Source organism: Polypterus senegalus, chromosome 11 (assembly GCF_016835505.1).
Source record: "Polypterus senegalus isolate Bchr_013 chromosome 11, ASM1683550v1, whole genome shotgun sequence".
In the NCBI taxonomy this organism is placed as follows: domain Eukaryota; kingdom Metazoa; phylum Chordata; class Cladistia; order Polypteriformes; family Polypteridae; genus Polypterus; species Polypterus senegalus.
This window is the reverse complement of record NC_053164.1, coordinates 93,698,373-93,717,618: the sequence shown is the minus strand read 5'-3', so window position 1 is coordinate 93,717,618 and position 19,246 is coordinate 93,698,373. Positions and strand designations below refer to the sequence as shown.

General features: G+C 41.0%; 1 protein-coding gene across 1 annotated transcript in view; it reads right to left on the bottom strand.

Annotated features, from left to right (window-relative positions):
* The window catches only part of unc5db (unc-5 netrin receptor Db), a 756,179-nt gene that overhangs the window by 49,529 nt on the left and 687,404 nt on the right, over positions 1-19,246 (bottom strand). Inside the window, exons 13-14 of the mRNA XM_039769246.1 lie at positions 10,430-10,657; positions 8,305-8,454 (exon numbers count right to left, since the gene is read on the bottom strand). Of these exons, the coding sequence (XP_039625180.1) occupies positions 8,305-8,454; positions 10,430-10,657 (378 nt within the window). The remainder of the gene's footprint in view (positions 1-8,304; positions 8,455-10,429; positions 10,658-19,246) is intronic.

Genomic DNA, 19,246 nt, shown 5'->3' with positions numbered 1-19,246 from the left:
CTTCCAGCGCTGCCACGAGTGCCCACCTGCAACAGCAGCTCCATGTTTGTTTGTCTTCATTGTTGTTTGCTATTGTTTGTTACTTTTTTTTGATAACATAGGTAACCAAAAATGTGAGGAAGAACAGACACAAACACTTGTGCCTTTTGTCTCCCACAGCGCCAGAGCTAATTGCCGGGCTGTCAGCAGAGCTACAGCATAAACGTCAGGGAATAAGAGCAGATGCCCAAGTTTGCAATAAGAGAAGAAGGTACTGCCTTCGATTATTATGGGAAATGAAAGATCGCTGGTGAACAAAATGCTGGAATCTGCGGTTGTGTTAGTTGGATTTAAAATCATGTGGGTGGACAGAAACAGGTGTGAAAGCAGCAAGAAGAGAGGAGGTGGATTTGTTGTTTTTATGAATGAAAAATGGTGCCACCTTGGACACATTAGTATTAAAGCACAGGTATGCGACATGAATATTGAGCTGCTCACGGCGGGTTTACGACCTTATTATAAGGCGAGAGAGTTTGCACATGTCATTGTGATGGTAGTTTGCATCCTTGCTTCAGCAGATGTGACAATTGCAACAGATACTGTATACTCAGTAATGAGAAATATCACTACTATTGCTTTGCCACGTTTAGGCCAATCGGACCAAAATGTGGTACAGCTCATACCTGCATATAAACCCACTGTCCAGCAGCTGACAGCCACCACCAGGACAGTGCAGAAATGGACAAAAGGCACTGAGGAGACTCTGAAGGATGTCTTTGAAAATACTGACTGGGATATGCTGCGTGAGTTACACGGTCAGAACATAGACAGACTCTGCCATCGTATCACAGACTTTATTAGGTTTTGTGTGGAAGCACAGTCCCCACAAAGACAGTGCGCTGTTTTTTTTAACAAGAAGGAATGGATCACAAAAGACTTGAAAGCCATATTAAATGTGAAGAAGAGAGCCTTCAGATCTGAAGTTAAGGAAAAAATAAAGCAGGTGCAGTCAGAACTGAATAAGAAGCTCAATGAGGGCAAAGCCTACTACAGAGCCACTGTGTTGTCAGACCAGTCCAGTTTGTTGTTCATGTGAACCCCCAGGTACTTGTAGCACTGCACCACTTCCATGCCCTCCCCCTGAATGGTGACAGGTCCCAAAGACTCCTTGGCATGACTGAAGTTCACCACCAGCTCTTTTGTCTTGCTGACATTGAGTTGAAAGTTGTTGCCCCTGCACCACAAGACAAAGTCCTCCACAACTTTCTTGTACTCTGATTCATCTTCATCATTAATGCAGCCTCTGATGGACAAGTCATCTGAAAATTTTTGTAGATGGCAAGTGCTGGAAGTCAGAGTGTGAACAAGAAGACAGACAGGACAGATCCCTGAGGTGCTCCAGTATTACCCACCACAATTTCTGGCACACTGTCCCTCAGCCTCACAAAGTGCTGTCTGTTGGTCAGGTAGTTCATGATCCAGGAAACTGTGGGGGCATTACGATTCAAAGCCGTGAGGTTCTCCATAGCTTTTGAGACCGAATAGTGTTGAAAACACTGGAAAAGTCAAAGAACTGTGGAAAAGTCCTAACTGTGGTGCCGGCTTTGTCCAAGTAGGAGCAGGCTCTGTGGAGCATATAGATGAGAGTATCCTCCACACCTATATATGTCTGATAGGCAAACTGCAGAGGATCCAAATATTCTGAAACCAGGGGTCGTAGCTGTTTTAGGACCAGCTTCTCAAAGGTCTTCATGATGTATTAAGTAAGAGTAAGAGCAACTGCTCTGAAGATCTTGGGATTACTGGAAACACAGAATGTTTTTCACAGTTTGGGAAACTTTCTACAAACTCAGGGAAAGGGAGAACAGGTGCTGAAGGACCCCCGCAGATCTGGGTGACACATGTTTTCAGCACCCTGGTGCTAACTTCATCCAGCCCTGAAGCCTTTTTTATGCAGAGTTTTACCAGCTCTCTCCTCACTTGATCAGCAGAGATACATAATCTAGGGAGTGGATGGGGGCTGGAGACCACAGGTGTGATGTCATCATAGGGGAAAGTCATGCAGGGTGCAGATAGCAGTTGGGATTTCATAACCTCCTCAGCTTGCTCACGGGGACTACCAGTGTTTTTTGGTGTTCTGTACTGACAAGAATGAGTCAAACCTATTGAAGAATTGGTTCAGTTCATTAGCTCTTCTTGTGTTCCCGTCCTCTCCTTGTTTTACGTCTCACATAACTAGACATTAAAACAAGTTGAATGATATATCACATGTGGGGTCTTCAGGAGGAACCAAACAACAACAAAAAAATAAACGATTTCAAAGTATTCATAAGTAACTTGTTATCACAATTTTAAAAGTAGTGTTTTGCTATGATCTGTTCATGTCAATCAGTTTGAAATGTCACATGTTTAAACTAATTTGTACTTTTATACATGTGCATTACATAATGTGCAAGTTTGTAATTGTATTTTACCCTTGAACATGTTACACAATTCCAAGTCTACACTCGGTGAAGTGTGCTATACTAAAATAAATTAAGCTGAATACCACTACCGCCCGCCATCTTCAAGGATATTTGCAGACTGAGCATAACACTAAATACTAAAAGAAATCCCAAAAATTCAACATTGTAAATAATGTAAATATTACATGGAAAGTGAAGCCATGGAGCCATGAGATGCCATTATACCCAAGAAACAGCACAATAAAAAGCAGACATCCAATTTCTAAACCTTAGACTGCCAGTCAAAGTGGCAGAAAAAGAGAGCATGAGAAAAGTTATGTGAGCTCATGTAAAACACACAAAATACATTCCATTCCAGCTGGAGCTTTATGAGGTTGTAGTGTCTTCTGCTAATCTGTCGTAAACAAAAACTAATGTCACTCATTTCAATTACATATGAACCAAATAACCTTGTAATCTGCCACACTGGTGACGTCCCACTCCTTGATTGCTCTGCAGCACCATGCAATGGCGTAGGCATGCATTGGAATATCTCACAATCAGTGCGTATCGCTAATAGACTAGCGTCTCTGTGGAGTTAACATGCTCTAAAGGTCACTGACATTTTTGCATTAATTGCGACAGCCCCACCACTTGTCTCAGCAGTATCCACCTGTTTTTATAACCTTTTCGTTTTCATTGCGAGTAATGAACTGCCGGTCCAGTTTGAACTAAAGAGTACAAAAGACCAAATCAGTCTTGACAAGACTTCTCTTTGTGTATCCAGCGTTTGATCTCTGTATCACAGTGTAATGAAAGAGATGGAATGTCATTGCATATAATTGGCAAAATCTAAAGAATCGTTTTCTTTCTATTGCAGGCCTGGTTGCCCGAGCTGCCGGGGCGGCCATTTAATTTAGATAATAGCCATCATTTAGATGCGGATAGTTCCTTTTCTGAGATTAAGGAGCAAGGCGTTTGTCTCCTTTGAGTCTGTAATTCATTTCCACGTTATAGGGATCTAATAGAAAAATGCTCTGTGGTGCATTCATTTATCTATTTTAGTTGCCTCTATGCATCTTTTAACTAATAGAATTCATGATACCAGCTTTAGATTTCTGAGACAGCTACTCCAGGTTCACTGTCCTGCTTGGGGACATGTCAAAGCCAGTGATGAGGCCTAGTAGGTAGACTGTAATACACAGGGAGTGACTTTGAGCACATCACCTGGCATTTAGATATTTGGAGAAAGATGTGTTGGTTAAATGTCTACTGTAAATAAGTGCCACATAAATAAAGTTTGTTTGTTGGAGCTTTCATTTCAAGTCCCCAAGGCATTCAATCATTTAGCCAAGGATTCAACATTATGGGGTTACCAGAACCTACCCTAGCAGCACTGGGTGCAATGGAGGTAAGAACAAAGGAAAGTGCATCTGTCCATTACAACTGACAGAACAAGAAAAAACAAACCCATGCTAAGGAGAAAAGTGGTTAGGAAGGAATAAGGCAGTGCACATTTTTTATTCTGCTCATATCTTACAAGGGTACAAACCCAAAAGAGTTCCCCTACAACGACACAATGTCTTTCTTGCTCACCAGCTTCAGCACTTGCTCTGCTCAGAAGTAGTCGCTGGATGAGTGAATGATAATTGGTCAAGCAGTCAAAGAACAAAATGCACGCCTTGGCTTGTTTCGTCAAATTTGGAGAGGCTGTCCTACCTGCTCACTGTTTTCTGCACTGTTCTTCTCTGAAGGAAGTGATTGCTTTCAATAATTTCACCATTTATTCATTGACAAAGGCAGACATGTGCTCCAATGTGCCAGATAATCAGTGGCTCAAATTTAATATATTTTGCAGTATGCCAGCAGCAGCATTCATAGCAAAACTGAGGCTTATTATCACTTTGCTGCTGAAGTCGCAACTGAATGGATGGATTTGCCTCACAGTTCCACCTCTCTGGGCTTGTTTTCCATGCACCTTTTATTTGGAATTTTGTGATTGATTTCTGGTTTACTCACAGACATGTAGGTTGGGTGAATTTGAAATGGACGAGTGTGAATACATGTGGGAAAATGTGAGGAACTGACCCAATCTGTGCTTGTTTCCTTCCATGCACCCAATACTGCTGAAATACCCTTTTACGTCCCCATCTCCGTTTTAAACTGAATTAGGTGAATTCAGGAATGAACAGATGGATGCATTTGGTTTGTAATCTATTTAAGGAAGAATACATTCAGTTTAATTATTATTTTAATAACTACAATATGCCTTCTGGTTATCTCTATTTACGATAGTGTGCCCTGTCCTTGATACTTCAATGTCATTTTTTTGACATTGTCTCTTATCAGTGCATTTTTCAGGATTTTCAATGTCTGTACAGTACAAAGCATACCTCTAAAGCATCCATCATCCAGGATCACTACAGGAACTTCTCCCCTACAATCACTGGGGGCCACGATAGCAGAACTAGCCAACCAATTGAAACTTTGAACCCTGGATAGTGGCCAATGCAACCTGGGGTGGCTGAGCAGGAGCATTGTGAATAAGCTTTCCATAGTTCTTAGTTTTCATGAAATCCCATGCAGGTTAAAGAACATGAGATCAATTGAAATTAATGGCTGTTCATAATAGGCTTTAGCAATGCTACATACAGTATAAAATACTAGCTGGTCCACTCCATGATAAATCACAGACTATTGGTCTACTGCTTAAGTTTAAATAAAATAGTTTCATTTAATTGAAATTAATTCAACATGAGTCCAACTGCAGTCCACAGTACCTTTGCAAAACCCACAATCAAAGGCATCATTCTCGACATGTCCATTCTACAATGTTTGTCATGCGTACTAATAGAATGCATTGCATTTTTCATTCCAACAAATGACATATACTACTGACACTACAATCTAATAAATAAAATATTAAATTGAAAATTATTAATCCAATTGGAGTATGACCCAAGTTCTGGGAAGCCAGCGCTCCCTCTTTAAGTTGTCCTTTGTTTACATAATATATTCCTACAGACATTTTACTAAATTAATGAGAGAAGATCACCAGAATTTTTAATGGACTTGAATGGCATTAGTACTCCCTCTATCATTCTTTTTTATTTCCTCTGTTTTTTTCATTACATTTTTCCTTTATTAAGTTAAAGTGTAAGTTTGTCTGTGGAATTTGCCACAGGAATCTCAACAGCAGTACTGTTTTTGATGTGCTGTCTGCTGGGATGAAAATGCAATACATTTTACAAGGGTAAATCAAAAAGTAAAGGCAATTTGAAAATTATGCAGTAACTGCAATGGATAGAAGATGATGCAATACAACACAGTCATGATGGCCTACAGCAGGGGTGCCCACACTTTTTCGGCTTGCAAGCTACTTTTAAAATGACCAGGTCAAAATGATCTACCTATATTATATATATATATATTCAAGGCATTCATAGTCTGAATCACAATCTTATTGTATGGGTGGTTACCTACCAGGTAACGCTTGTGGTTGGTCAGCAAGTCGGCATCCGCCACGTGCCCTCTTTCAGTTGCGAGAAGCAGATCATAGAATGGTTGAAATAGTTTTACTGTCAAATAATGCAAAGAGTACGCGACACATGTTTCGCCCTAATTCTGGGCTCATCAGGCGTACACACTCACTCTACCCCCTTTCGGGAATCGATGATCTGCTTCTCGCAACTGAAATAGGACACCGTGGCAGATGTTAGTCGACTTGCTGACCAACCACAAGCATTACCTGGTAGGAAAACACCTACACAATCACATTGTGATTCAGACTACGAATGCCTTGAATGTAATTACCCGATCTACAGACTGTCAAATAAACGAACCACACGCCGTGGCACAACACAAGAGACTTCGCTTCTAGCGCTGACGTCTGAGGTTTGATTAGTAGCTTGTGTGTTTGATCGTGCGTGCAGGATTACCAGTGTGTTAGAAGAAAAGAGATCTCAGACTGGCCTGTATGTCAGTCAAGTGGCAAATACCATAGTGAGGATATATGATAGACTAACGTTTAAAAATTTTTTTTTGAATGCAACGCGATCTACCTGCATTACCTTTGCAATCTATTGGTCAATCGCGATCAACGCATTGGGCACCCCTGTCCTATAGGTAGTTCAAAACACGCGCAGTGCAGCACTGTGCTGTTAGTCTTATTGAAGCCAAGATCAAATGAACATGGACTTGTGCTGCATGGTGCAGAGATATTGTGGGAGAACATACTAGCTCCACACAGAAGGCATCCAAGTAGTGAACTGAATCCTCGACCCAACACAGTGGCAGCCAAGCTCTCCAATGTGTAACCACAGTAACCTTTTTTCAAAAGACAGTATGTTTCACTAAAGCTGGCAAAGAAAAGACACTGATGCTGTGGGAGGTCATTCCACTTCAGTATACACTGAGAGATTGCTTGAAGAAATATTGTGATGTGTGAGCCCCTGTCTTGCACCCCAAAACACAAGGCTCAGTCTCAGTACTTTAGCAAAACCAGCTTTATTCTGCTTGAAACAGGAACAGCACGGTTATTTATTGTAGCAGGATCTACTGCTCTCCTATACACAGACACAGCAATCAGGCAGGGTGGTGGCCAAGTAATACTGTTCCCTGCATTTATAATGTTCCTTGCATTACCCATCGACAGCAGGTGCTCATAGTGCGGCCACAATCTTTTCGGATTTGTTTTTGTGATGAGCTGCTACAGTGCTGGGAGCCCGTTGTTGCCCCAGCAACCGATAGGCTGTCTTCCACAGACGTGGTGATCCGCTTCGGAATGCTCTTCCGCGCGTCCTCCCATTGGTGGGTGCCCCAGAAGAATTTAGAATACTTACAATATAATTAGAAATTAAAAACACCTTTCAGAAAATATAAGTATATGGGTATGTTTTGCTCAATTCCCTTAATCTTTTCTAATTAAGTAGATTTACGCCATGTTCTAGAATTCAGTCACATAAACATAAAAATGTTTCAATAGAAGTAGCTTCCTTAATGATCATGTGTCTACTGATGCGTATTTGCCTGGCTTTAGTGGGAGCACCTGCTGAACTGATCAGTAGGCCTAATGCTTGTCAACACCTTGTCAACAAGTGGAAGGGAAGATCGCAAAACATTGACTCATTCCTGATTAAGCATCTTCAGAAGGAGCCATTTGTTGGAATGTTTTCCTTTCTTATTCTTACTTTTCTAGACTAGGAAAGGCATAAAAATATCAGTCACAAAAAGTTCTGGTACATTCTAAAAGCAACTTAAACACACAATTTTGGACTATTAATCGAAACCCAGACATAACAGTTTAAAGTAAGCTAGGAACCAAAGGACAAAATATTTATGGAACTATAACCAATTTTTGAGGGTTCCTTGAATCATTCTGGGGTATGGCGCCCTGTTAAAAGTTTTTCTACACTACCTCATGGCTCTAATAGGTTTGACACAGTGGTTAGTGCTGCTGTGGGTTTGATTACCCATCCCGCCACAGTCTACGTGAAGTTTGCACTCCCATTTCTTCTCAAGACAACCAAACGTTTAGGTTAAATTGTAATTGTTAATAGGAATCACTATATGTGTGGCCTGTAACTGACTGCTACACTATCTAGGGTTGGTTTCTGCCTTGTGTCCATTACTTCTAAAATTAAATGCAGCTGTCTATGCCCCAGAAATGGAGATAGCTCATTTGAAAAGCATTAATGTTGTTTCCACTCATTTCCCATTGTTGGAATTTCCCTCACATTTGAGGCCAATTTACTGTAGAAGTAATTGAATTAAACCAGTCATTAATATTAAAAATGACCACACTGCTCAGTGATTTTAAAGCTTATCTTTCTGTTGGAGAACAAGTGTTACAGCCAGTGGAGGACAGGGTCTGCAGGCCTACCTGACATGTTGTGAAGGGTTTAATATTCCACAGAAACTGTGGAACATCTTGGATAGACACCTGGAGGTTAAAACTGTTTCCTTTAAACAGCAGCGTCTTTGGTTCCTCCAGTAGTTGACCCCCTTTGCTCTTTTCAGCTGCTACAACTCCCTGCAGTAAAAAAAAGTAAAAAAGAAAAGAAAAATTAGAGACGCTGCGTTACTTAGTTCCTTCTATAACTGTTTCTGCTGAATACGCTGTTACTAGGAAGGATGGACAGTATGTACTTTTTATTGTAATCTGAGTATAGTTGGATTTTACAAGTGACGTCATTTTCTGGTGAAACCAGAAATAAGGAATTCACTGTGCCCAGTGTTCTGGCCCAGTAAGAACTGACCTGAACTTCAATGAGTCTGGAGTTTGGGGGAAGCTAACAGCACACCTGACATATGAAGACTGTATACTGTACTTGGTCAGTGTATGGCCTAGGCCGTGTACAGATACTTATAGAGAAGGTTCTCCCAGATTTTGGATAAGTAAGTGCAGTTGAGGGGTGAGGTTTAGCTGTCACTGGTATTTCATAGTTTTCCACACACATCCCAAAGACAGGAACGTTGGTTTAATTGGTCCTTCCTAAATGACCATGTATGAATGAATGTATCCTGTGGCATCCCAGCCTTGGTTGGTTGCATCTGTGATAGGCCCCAGATCACCTGAACCTAAAATTAGATTAAGTGGGTTTGGTAATTGGATGGTTACTTTCTAGCCATTAAAATTGGATGCCTAGCATCATAGTACTGTATAGTTGTAATAAGATGTTCACTTGGTGAGATAAAGTATGGGAAGATGGCAGGCTGGAATTTTAGAGGCAAACCTGGGTAACAGCCATTTAGCTGAGACAAGAAAAAGAGGAACAGTGGAAAACAAGAGAGGAAGAGAGCTGTGGAAGTGGTAAAGTGTAATTAGACATGGGGATTTTCTGCTGTTAGGTCCAATGATCAGAAGTGGGAACTCTTGTAATTCCAAGAGGCAAATGAAACACAAAAACAGGTGTGTTTATTTATAAAAAAAAGAACACCATAACTTGTTGCCTTTTTCTTACAGGTTGGTTATCCACCAAAAGTACTGCTCAAATACTCAAATATTTCTCATCTCCTGAACTTCTTTAACACCAACAATGGTCTCCCCCAGTCAAGCTGTTGCTACTGACAATCTTCCCACTCCAAACTCAAAACTTTTGAGTAACTGGAAGGGGCTTGTAAGCCTAGGCTAGGTATCACTTCCAAATATGTTTCAGGAATAAGTTCAGGAACTCCTCAAACTATCCTTCAAGAACTTATCCTGGGGCTTCCAGGTGCTTTAATGCAGTGGTTCTCAACCTGTGGGACGGGAAGTAACAAAAAGGGGGGCGTGAAGATGTGAAAAAAAGAAAACAAGAATCAAAGATATGAAAAAAAAACATCTGTTGAAACCAAAACAAATTAACTTCAACTACATTCTGATACTAGAACAATAAATATAGAGTTAGATAAATGTTGATAAAAGTTAAGTAGGTATAATAAAATATGCATCTACATTTCAAAAAAATGTTAGGAGGGGCGCGATTAAAACTGTTATGAAAACTCAGGTTGCAAATACTTAAAGGTTGAGAAACGCTGCTTTAATGTAATCTTAAGCTCCAGTGCTTTCTAAAGGACCAGGCCAAATCCAGGCAGTCTGCCAATGAGTAGTAGTAGACATTGTATATCATACAGAGCCTGTCACTCCTCAGAAGCGAGGAGCTCCTGCCCAGGATAATCACATCCAACAGCATTATTCCATTTTAACCCACCCAGAAGTAACTACTCTCGTGGTTATTACTACCACCCTAACCTTTGATAGAAGGACAGCCAACAGTAATGGGTCAGTTGCCCTCTAATGTCTAGTGTGAAAATACTACTGTTTTGGTTATATTCTACATTTCTATATATCCTATATAATTATGGGTCACCCCAGTTCCATCAGCACGTCAACTGCGGTTCCAGTAGACTCTGCTAGAGGATCATATTCCTATCCTGCACAATTATAAACTGCTAAACAATGCCATATAATAAAATTGGTGTCAGCAAGAGTACACCACAATGGTTTTCATCCCACAACCTCTCACCTGAAAGGCGTGGGGAGTATCGTCCACACAATAGACCCGCACACTGTAGTCCAGCGCATTGCAGGACATGCTCCCAAAAATAGCCAGTTTTAGCCTCTTCACTGCAGACTCAGTCAGTGGCTCACCAATCAGGGCATAGGTGCCAGGCTGTTCCAGCAGCAGGTGGCAGCAGTGAGAGTCAGTAAGGCAGTAACAGGAAGTACTCTCTTCATCAGTTGACATCACTTCCTATTAAAAGAAAGAAATATGTTAGTGAGAAATATAAAAGTCAGTCCCAAATCCCACCTCAACTTTCACCTTTCGATGAACATCTTCCAAGTCCACTATGCTGAAGGCCCAAAAGACTGTTAGAGGTGTCAGAGCTCCAGAGCTATGTGGTGTGTGAAACAAAAACAAACCTCCACTCTCAAAAGGCGCTTGAAGGAAAGTCATTAGAAAAGCCTGGTTAAGTCATTAACTTTTAAATGGCGGATATGTTTCTGTGGTTGAGACTAACACAGATACCTAAGCCCCAGTGCCACCAAGCTGGTCTTGTGAATCTTAAATATTTTAAGAAGTCAATACACTCAGACACTCAGATATCTTGTGGTTTGTCTTGCTAATGTTTCTTGTGTTGTTGACCTTAATGGTTAATGGTTCTTTTTTATCTTGTTCTTGCCGCTCTGGATCCTGTTTCAGGTTTGTTACTTTAATTCAGAGCTCTGTCAGACATGACCCTTTCTCTTCATCCAGCATCTTTAATGAATTACTCCAACAAATACCCCTTAAACATCTATCTATCTATCTATCTATCTGCCAATTGTAAAATGAAGGCGCTATATTGCGCCCGACCCAGCACAGACTGACCCAGAGGCACAAAGACTCTTATTTTTCTTCACCTGTGGGGCATGTCTTCCCAGGGAACCCCACAGGCAATACACAGTCCCACAAGCACTTAACTCCAAACAACACAATCCTCTGGCACCACCACTCCTCCCAGGCAACCTCTTCCTCCCGATTCTGTCCTCCGAGTAGTGGCTGCAGGCTCTTCTTGTAGCCCTCCCAGAAGTGCTCCAGGTAGTAATTGGCCTAATTAGGCTGCACTTCTGGGTGTGGCTGCAGTCCAGCCAACAGGGGCTCGTTAAGCCATGCAGCTCCTCCGGGTGGTGGCCATGGAGCCCAACAGGACTGAGCTGGGAAGTCCCACATCTGTGGCCCCTATGTAACCCAGGAGGGCTGCCACCAAGCGTTCTGGGGGACGTAGAGTGCATCCCATGGCTGCACCCCTGGATCCAGTGTTGAAGGGGCATCCCGGCCGGGCATGGGACCTGGCCGCCTGTCACTATCTATCTATCTATCTATCTATCTATCTATCTATCTATCTATCTATCTATCTATCTATCTATCTATCTATCTATCTATCTATCTATCTATCTATCTATAGTGCTGTTCACATCTATTTGTCTCTCTAAAATTGTTTAAATATTTTTTTCCCTCATCAAGCAACACTCAATGACAAAGAAAAAACAAGATTTCAGAAATTTTTGCACATTTTTAAAAATCAAAAACTGAAATATCACTTTGACATACAGTAAGTATTCAGACCCTTTACTCAGTACCTAGTTATAGCCCCTTTGGCAGTAATACCAGCCTGGAGTCTTCTTGGGCGTCACAACAACCTTTGCACACCTGGATTTGGAAGTTTCTTGCCAATCTTCTCTGCAGATCATCTCAAGCTCTGTTAGGCTGGATGAAGACTGTCAGTGTACAGCTGGTTTCAGGTCTCTTCACAGATTTTCAATCAGACTGTGCTCTGACTAGGCCACTCAAGAACATTCAGAGTTGTCTGTAAGCCACTCCTATGTTGTCTTTGCTTTGCACTTAGTGTCATTATCCTGTTGGAACATAATCTTTGGCCCAGTCTGAGGGGAATGCGCACTGAGGCAGGTATTCAATAGGATATCATTGCTCTTTGCTTTGTTCAGTTTTCCCTAGATCCCAACTAGCTTCCAGTTCCAGCAGGTGAAAACCAACCCCACAGCATAATGCCGCCACCACGCACCCCTGTTGGAATGGTATAGTTAATGTGATAAGCCTGGTTTCCTCCAGACATGATACATACTGTATATACATACAGACAATTCAATCTTTGATTCATCTGATTTGAAAATCATGTTTCTCATAGTCTGAGAGTACTTTGGGTGCCTTTTTGAAAACTTACAGTGGGCTTTCACGCGTTGTCTTTCATGTGTTGCAGTGGTGGTAGTCCTTCTGGAAGTTTCTTCCACCTTCACACAGGTTCTCTGAAGCTCATCCAGTGTGGTCATTGGGGTTCCTGGTCACTTCTTTTACCAAGGCCCTTCTAACCTGATTGCTCAGTTTGACTAGGCAGCCAGCTCTTGGGAGAGTTGTGATTGTCCTAAATGTATTCCATTTAAGAATTGTGGAGGCCACTCTACACTTGGGAATCTTGGGAGATATGTGCCTTGACACAATCCTGTGTCTAAGCTCAGCAGGCAATTCCTTTGACTTCATTGCTTGTTTTATTACTCTGATACATACTGTCACTTGTGGGACCTTCTATGGACTGGTGTGTGCCTTTCCTAATCATGTGCAATCGATTGAATTGACTGAACATGGATTCCAAACAAAGTGTAGAGCAGGGGTCTCCAACACATCACTTGCGAGCTACCGGTAGCTTGCAAACCCTTTCCAAGTAGCTCGCCAAAGGGTTAATGAATCCCACATAAATTTGAAAACTTGATTAGTCAAATTAAGGGTGGGCGATCTTTCCAAAAAATCATATCACAATCCTTTTAACACAAAATCACGATCCACAATCTGAATTGCAATCTGTCTTTTCAATTTGGCATACACTTAAGAGAATATCTGGACTCAAACTCATCAAGCCCTAAGTAACACTTTATTTTAAATATCAAACAATGTTGAATTCAATGGTTCTCTCGTTCGCTAGCTAAGTGGAGTTAAGGAACACACAACGAAGCAGGCGAGTGAGTGAGGAAGGCCCTCCCTTCGTCCCGTTGTGTGGATCTCAGATTCGCGCAAATAAATTGCTACCACAAGCGAACTATGACACATAGCGAAATGAGAGAAGTTGCAAAATCAACCGAAATGTTCAAGCAAATTATAGAAAAAAACCTGATCTAAATCCGTTAAGTAGGTCTCTTGTAAAAAAGCGGACAGACAGACATACAGACAGAGTGACATTGGATTTTATATGTTATATATAAGTAAACCTTCAAAATAATGTGCAGTTAAAGTCTCAACAGCATTCACAGCATTTCTGGACTGTAGTAGAGCCAGATAACTATAAGAATCTTCACCAAGCAGCTCTGAAAATGTCTGCTTTGTTTGGGTCTACACATCTCTGTGAGTCTGCCTTTTCTGACATGAATGTCATGAAATCAAAGTTCAGAAAAAGACTGACAGATGAACATTTAAATGACTCCAGAACAGTGAACCTAAGTGGCTACACTCCACCATACACCTCTCTTGTTGACTCCATGCAGTACCAGTCATCTGACTAACTAAAAACACATCACACATGCAACTGGACATGTAAATACTCTTGTGAAGTGAAACAGTGCATTGTAACAAAATGACAAATGAATAAGTAATATCTGTTTATTTGGAATTGCATTGTTTTGTTTTGACAGCATTTATGTTTTAATTCAATAGTGTGAGATACACTAAAAAATGCGTACAGACATACAAAATGCACTTGAAGGTGAACTAAATATTTTTTGTGATGTTTAAATACAAAATGTGAGATGTGGACACCAACATTTTGTAAATGTTCAGGCAAAACAAGCTTATTCAGTTTGTTTGTTTTGAAATAAGCTATGAGAATAAACGTTAGAAAACATGAGTAGCTCTCGGCCATTTTCATTTTGTAAAAGTAGCTCTCAGGGGAAAAAAGTTTGGAGACCCCTGGTGTAGAGACACCTCAACGATGTTCAAAAGAATCGTTTGCACTGTGTCATTGCAAAATTCTTGTGCCAATGTAATATTTCATTTTATTTTAATTTTCAAATAATTCTTAAATCCTGTATTTTCTTTATCAATCTGCAGTACTCAGCATTTTTAATGAGGAAAAAAGCTAATTTGAATGAGTTTAGCATAAGGCTGCAATATAGCAAAATGTGAAAAAAGCAAAGGGTCTTTTTGAAGGCACTATATCTATCAAAACTGCCTCTCACCAATGAATATATATTTCTCTTTCAATTATACAGTCTTTTTCATATTTGTCTGTCGATACATCTTGTACTAGCAGGTAATCCTTGCTGATCATGGTGCTGGACAGTGATGATGTGCTGCATGTTGGGCAGATGTGCACACAGGAATTTCAAGGTGCTCGGAACACGGATAGTAAACTTAAACTCAAATTATTATTTTTATTCATTTGGCAAATGTTTTTACCCAGGGTGACATACAAAATACATACTGCACATATCAGGTTTCTCATCTCCAAGTCCCAATAGGAACAATAAATTGGGATCACAACCACAGAGGTGAACAAATGGCTCAAGCTGATGCTCGCTCTAGTATAACGGCCCTATGTTGCTACTGTTCTGCTGTGCAAGGGACCCAGTCGGCTATGAACTTGCACATTGCTACTTTTAAGTTCCAATCAGGGCATATCTGGGTGGCCCAACACAGTTGTATATGAGAATGTTTGCATTCTTCTTAGTTGCACAGGAGACCCAGCTTCCATTCCTAACCCTATGGCTTTGTTTGTGAAGTTTCCACGTTCTCCCCATGTCCATATATGGTTTACTTGAACATGTATTCAGGATAGGTTGATTGGTGATGTTTAATGAGCCCAATAACAGTGAATGTGTCTGGTGATGGCCTGGCATTCAAATACGTCCAGCATTGGCTGTGGTTCACCATGACCATTTAGTACACTAAACAGATGTATGGAAATTCCTCTCTTCATTTATTAAACAGTCAAGTCTTTTCTTGACTTTTTCCTTTTCTAGCACTACACTTATTTCCTGAAGCTGACAATGGGGACAGCCGGGTAATGAGTGACCTGCAGCTTTCGTCAATGTATGCAATATCATATTCAGCAAGGCAATCACATGAAGCCATCATTCATTTTACATTTATTCCTGGGAGACTTTTCAGAGGCGTTAATTCATTGAGAATTAAAGGTGTGTGACTGAAATGAATTGCAGATGAACGTCACATCGCAATAACAGGCCCCTAAATACACTGCGTCTCAAACATAAAGCTATCAGTGAAGACATTTATCATTGATAGAAAGCAGTTGAATGCTGAATTTAAGCAGCTAATACATCCCAAAGTTAAACACTGCTGTTATTCTCAAGATACATGAGGCAGGTGCCAGGATAGATAACTGGACTTCTTGTCCATCCTAGTAGCCTGCAGGACCTAGGAGTTTCACACATGAATATCTCTCTGTGGCAGGATAATTGACTGTCTGGAGATGCTGTCGTCATGTCCTCCTCCCCCTGGCTAAGTCAGAAAAGGCTCTGTGGAGACTCTCAGACCCTGTGGGTGAGAAGCTGATGTGCAGGGTGCTATATTTAGGTTTTGTGTATTCTGGTAGCTTCTCATAATTTTACTTTAATCCATTAAAATGAAAGGGGATTTTTAAAGACTGGGAGACATAAACAACTTCATTGCATAAAATGGTTTACGCAGCTACTCAGCTGTGTGCAATGTGATAGGCCACCTGTTATGGCCACCCTTGTGTGTATTGGATTTGCGTTTGCTGTACAGACTTGCAGTCACACAGGGAGGTGGCCTAGTGGTAAAGCAACCCACTGTGTGCCTCTAGTGATGCACTTAACCTGACAGCTATGAAAAAGATAGAAAACACACGTGAAACGTCCTTGGATGGTGGCCAGTTTAGAATGGGGCTACAAAACATACACCTTAATTGTTTGTTTGATTACATAATAAGTCTGCTGAGCATTCACATTAGCTTTTAGCCATGCCGGAGAGGGAGCCTATATTTTAATTGGCCTCGGACCAGTGGGATCTTCAACAATTGCAATCCAATTGCAGGGTTAGGGGTTTAAAGAGTCAACTTCGCTTGTGATATCAGTTTAATTCCAATTTTTGATATGCACATACCTGCCCCTGGAAACGTACCTTGGGGCATTTCCATTGTTATCGCCCGTTTACAAAATTCAGAAATCGATATTGAACTTGCAGTAGTAGCCAGCTGGCCCTGACCTCTAGCTGAGCTTGAACCATAGCCCTTACACTTGCTGGGGGATGGACCTTGCTGACTGAGCTTAAAAAATACCCTGGATGGCTAACATTGTTGCTATCCACAGGGGTGGTTGTCATCACTTGCATGTCGAACAGTAACTCCATTAAATACAATTACAACAACTAATCTTATTGAAATACAATTATCAGTAAGAAGGGGAAGTTTATTTTGTAGACTTATTTAGCCTTCTTGTGAAAGAGCTGAGAACTGAACACCTAGCGTAAGGCCAAGACCAATCCTCATTGGGATGGCTGTCTAGTAAATTGTTCTTCACACCCCAATATAAAACTGTTAAACTAACAAGGATGTTGACTTAACTTGACATGCAACTGGAAGCCTAGTTCAATTCAACTTATAGTTTGTTATGCTGTGCCAACTGGAGGAATAAGTATCTATCAGGCATGAACGCACTTACATCATTTAGATGGGGCACTTCATTAAATGAAATTAGGGTCATTCCTAATTCTGGACTGACACAATGGTTTCCACAATGTCTTCTACGTTATATCCTTTAGCACAAGATAACTCAACTACATTTTGCTCATGATTCAGTGAAGACGCATATATGAGAAGAGTGAACCAATCTAAAGGCATCATCATGTGAATATTGAATCTTCTGGTGTCATGCTGGGTCCTAAACACTTGGCACTTTAGGTATAGGCTTACAGAAACTGTGGATACTGTGCACAGCTTTTATACTTGTGGCCTATGTAAGAGATGCCCCTGTGATGAAAAGATGGGGGAAGGCAACTTTTCAAGCACTAGATGGCAGCTTCCCTGGACTGCACTGGTGCCCCAGATTCCAGGGCACTATGAGACATGTATTTTAATATCATAGCCTTGCTAGGTACCATGGGTGCCGCCAGTAAAGCTGACCGGAAGAGTTATATCTCATCCATAGCCTGGAAGTACTCCCAAGTCACGAGGACGGAAGCTCCGAAGTACTTCTGGGCTGAAGAAAATTCAAGTCCTCCATCTTACCTGGAAGTGCTGGCAAGTCACATGGGAGGAAGAACAGAAGCACTTCTGGGTCAAGGACTTAATAAAGGACTGCTGTTAAACCAGCAAATGAGCCGGAGTTGGGGGGTGTAGGACAGATCTTGCTGGGAGGTGTGGAGGAGAGAATTGTGCGTGATCATTGGGAATTGTGCTTATTTATTTGCCTGTTTACTGTGGCTGTGGAGCTTGAAGGCACTGTTACAGGAAGAAAAGAATTAAAATATCTTCTTGCTGCTTTTACCCAGTGTCCTGCGTGTCTGTCTGTTGGGTTTAAGGGGCAGGGAGAGGACCCAAGCCCTACAGGAAATGCATTACGCACTTTTTTGGCAATTGGGTGGAAAACTACAGTACCTGGGGGAAAACCCACACTGATACGGGGGAAATTTTCAAATTCAAAACTGGCAATATCCTGGTTGAAATTCAAACTGAGGGCTCTGGAGCTGTGAGACAATATAGCTGTCCATCTGGCTATTTTCTAAGCCATTCTTACCAGTTCCATTTCCCATCAGTTACAGTGTTAGATAGTTCCTAATGACTACAATGAGCAGTTTAAATCTCATTTTAAATAAGCCGATTGTACTAAGTACAAGTGAAATAGGCAAGTTTTTATTTGCATACAGTTTCACAAAACAGATTTTACAACTGTGAAATGTGAAACTAAGATTTTTTTAGATAGATACTTTATTAATCCCAAGGGGAAATTCACGTAATCCAGCAGCAGCATACTGATACAATATTAAATTAAAGAGTAGTGAAAATGCAGGTAAAAACAGACAATAACTTTGAATAATGTTAATGTTTGAGGTGGAATTGAAGAGTTGCATTTTATGAATGAATGATCTTTATTGTGATTGTCACAGGTACAACGAAATTGGAAGATGTCTCTGGTCAGTACATTATCACATATATAATATAAAAAAACAAAAAAACGAGCAGAATATAAACAAACATTATAAACAAACATTCAGTAGTGCAAATTATCACATCTATAAAAAAAACGAGTGAATCTAAACAAACATTATAGACAAACATTCAATAGTGCAAATTGCATAAGTCAGTGCATAATTCATATAGCTGTTATGTGACCATTATCTGCTTTTAGTGGCATTGAGACGTGCTATTGCAGTTGGGTAAAAACTATGTTTGAGTCTATTTGTCCTTGCATGTATTGCTCTATACCGTTTGCCTGACGGCAGCAGTTCGAATAGGGAGTGTCCAGGGTGTGAGGTGTCCTTTATGATGTTATGGGCTTTTTTGAGGCAGCGGGAGCTGTGTAGATCTTCTAGTGTGAGGAGGGGGAAGCTGATGATCCTTTGGGCAGCGTTGATGACTCCCTGAAGTGCTTTCCTCTGAACCACTGTGCAGCTAGTGTACCATATGCATATGCAGTATGTTAGGATACTTTCTATAGAAGCTCTGTAGAAGGACACCAGCAGTCTCTGTGTGATGTTATTCCTCCTAAGTACTCTCAGAAAGTACAGTCTCTGTTGTGTCTTTTTCAGCAGCTCAGAGGTGTTCACACTCCAGGATAGGCTTTCCTCTATGTTGACTCCCAAGAACCGAAAGTCTGC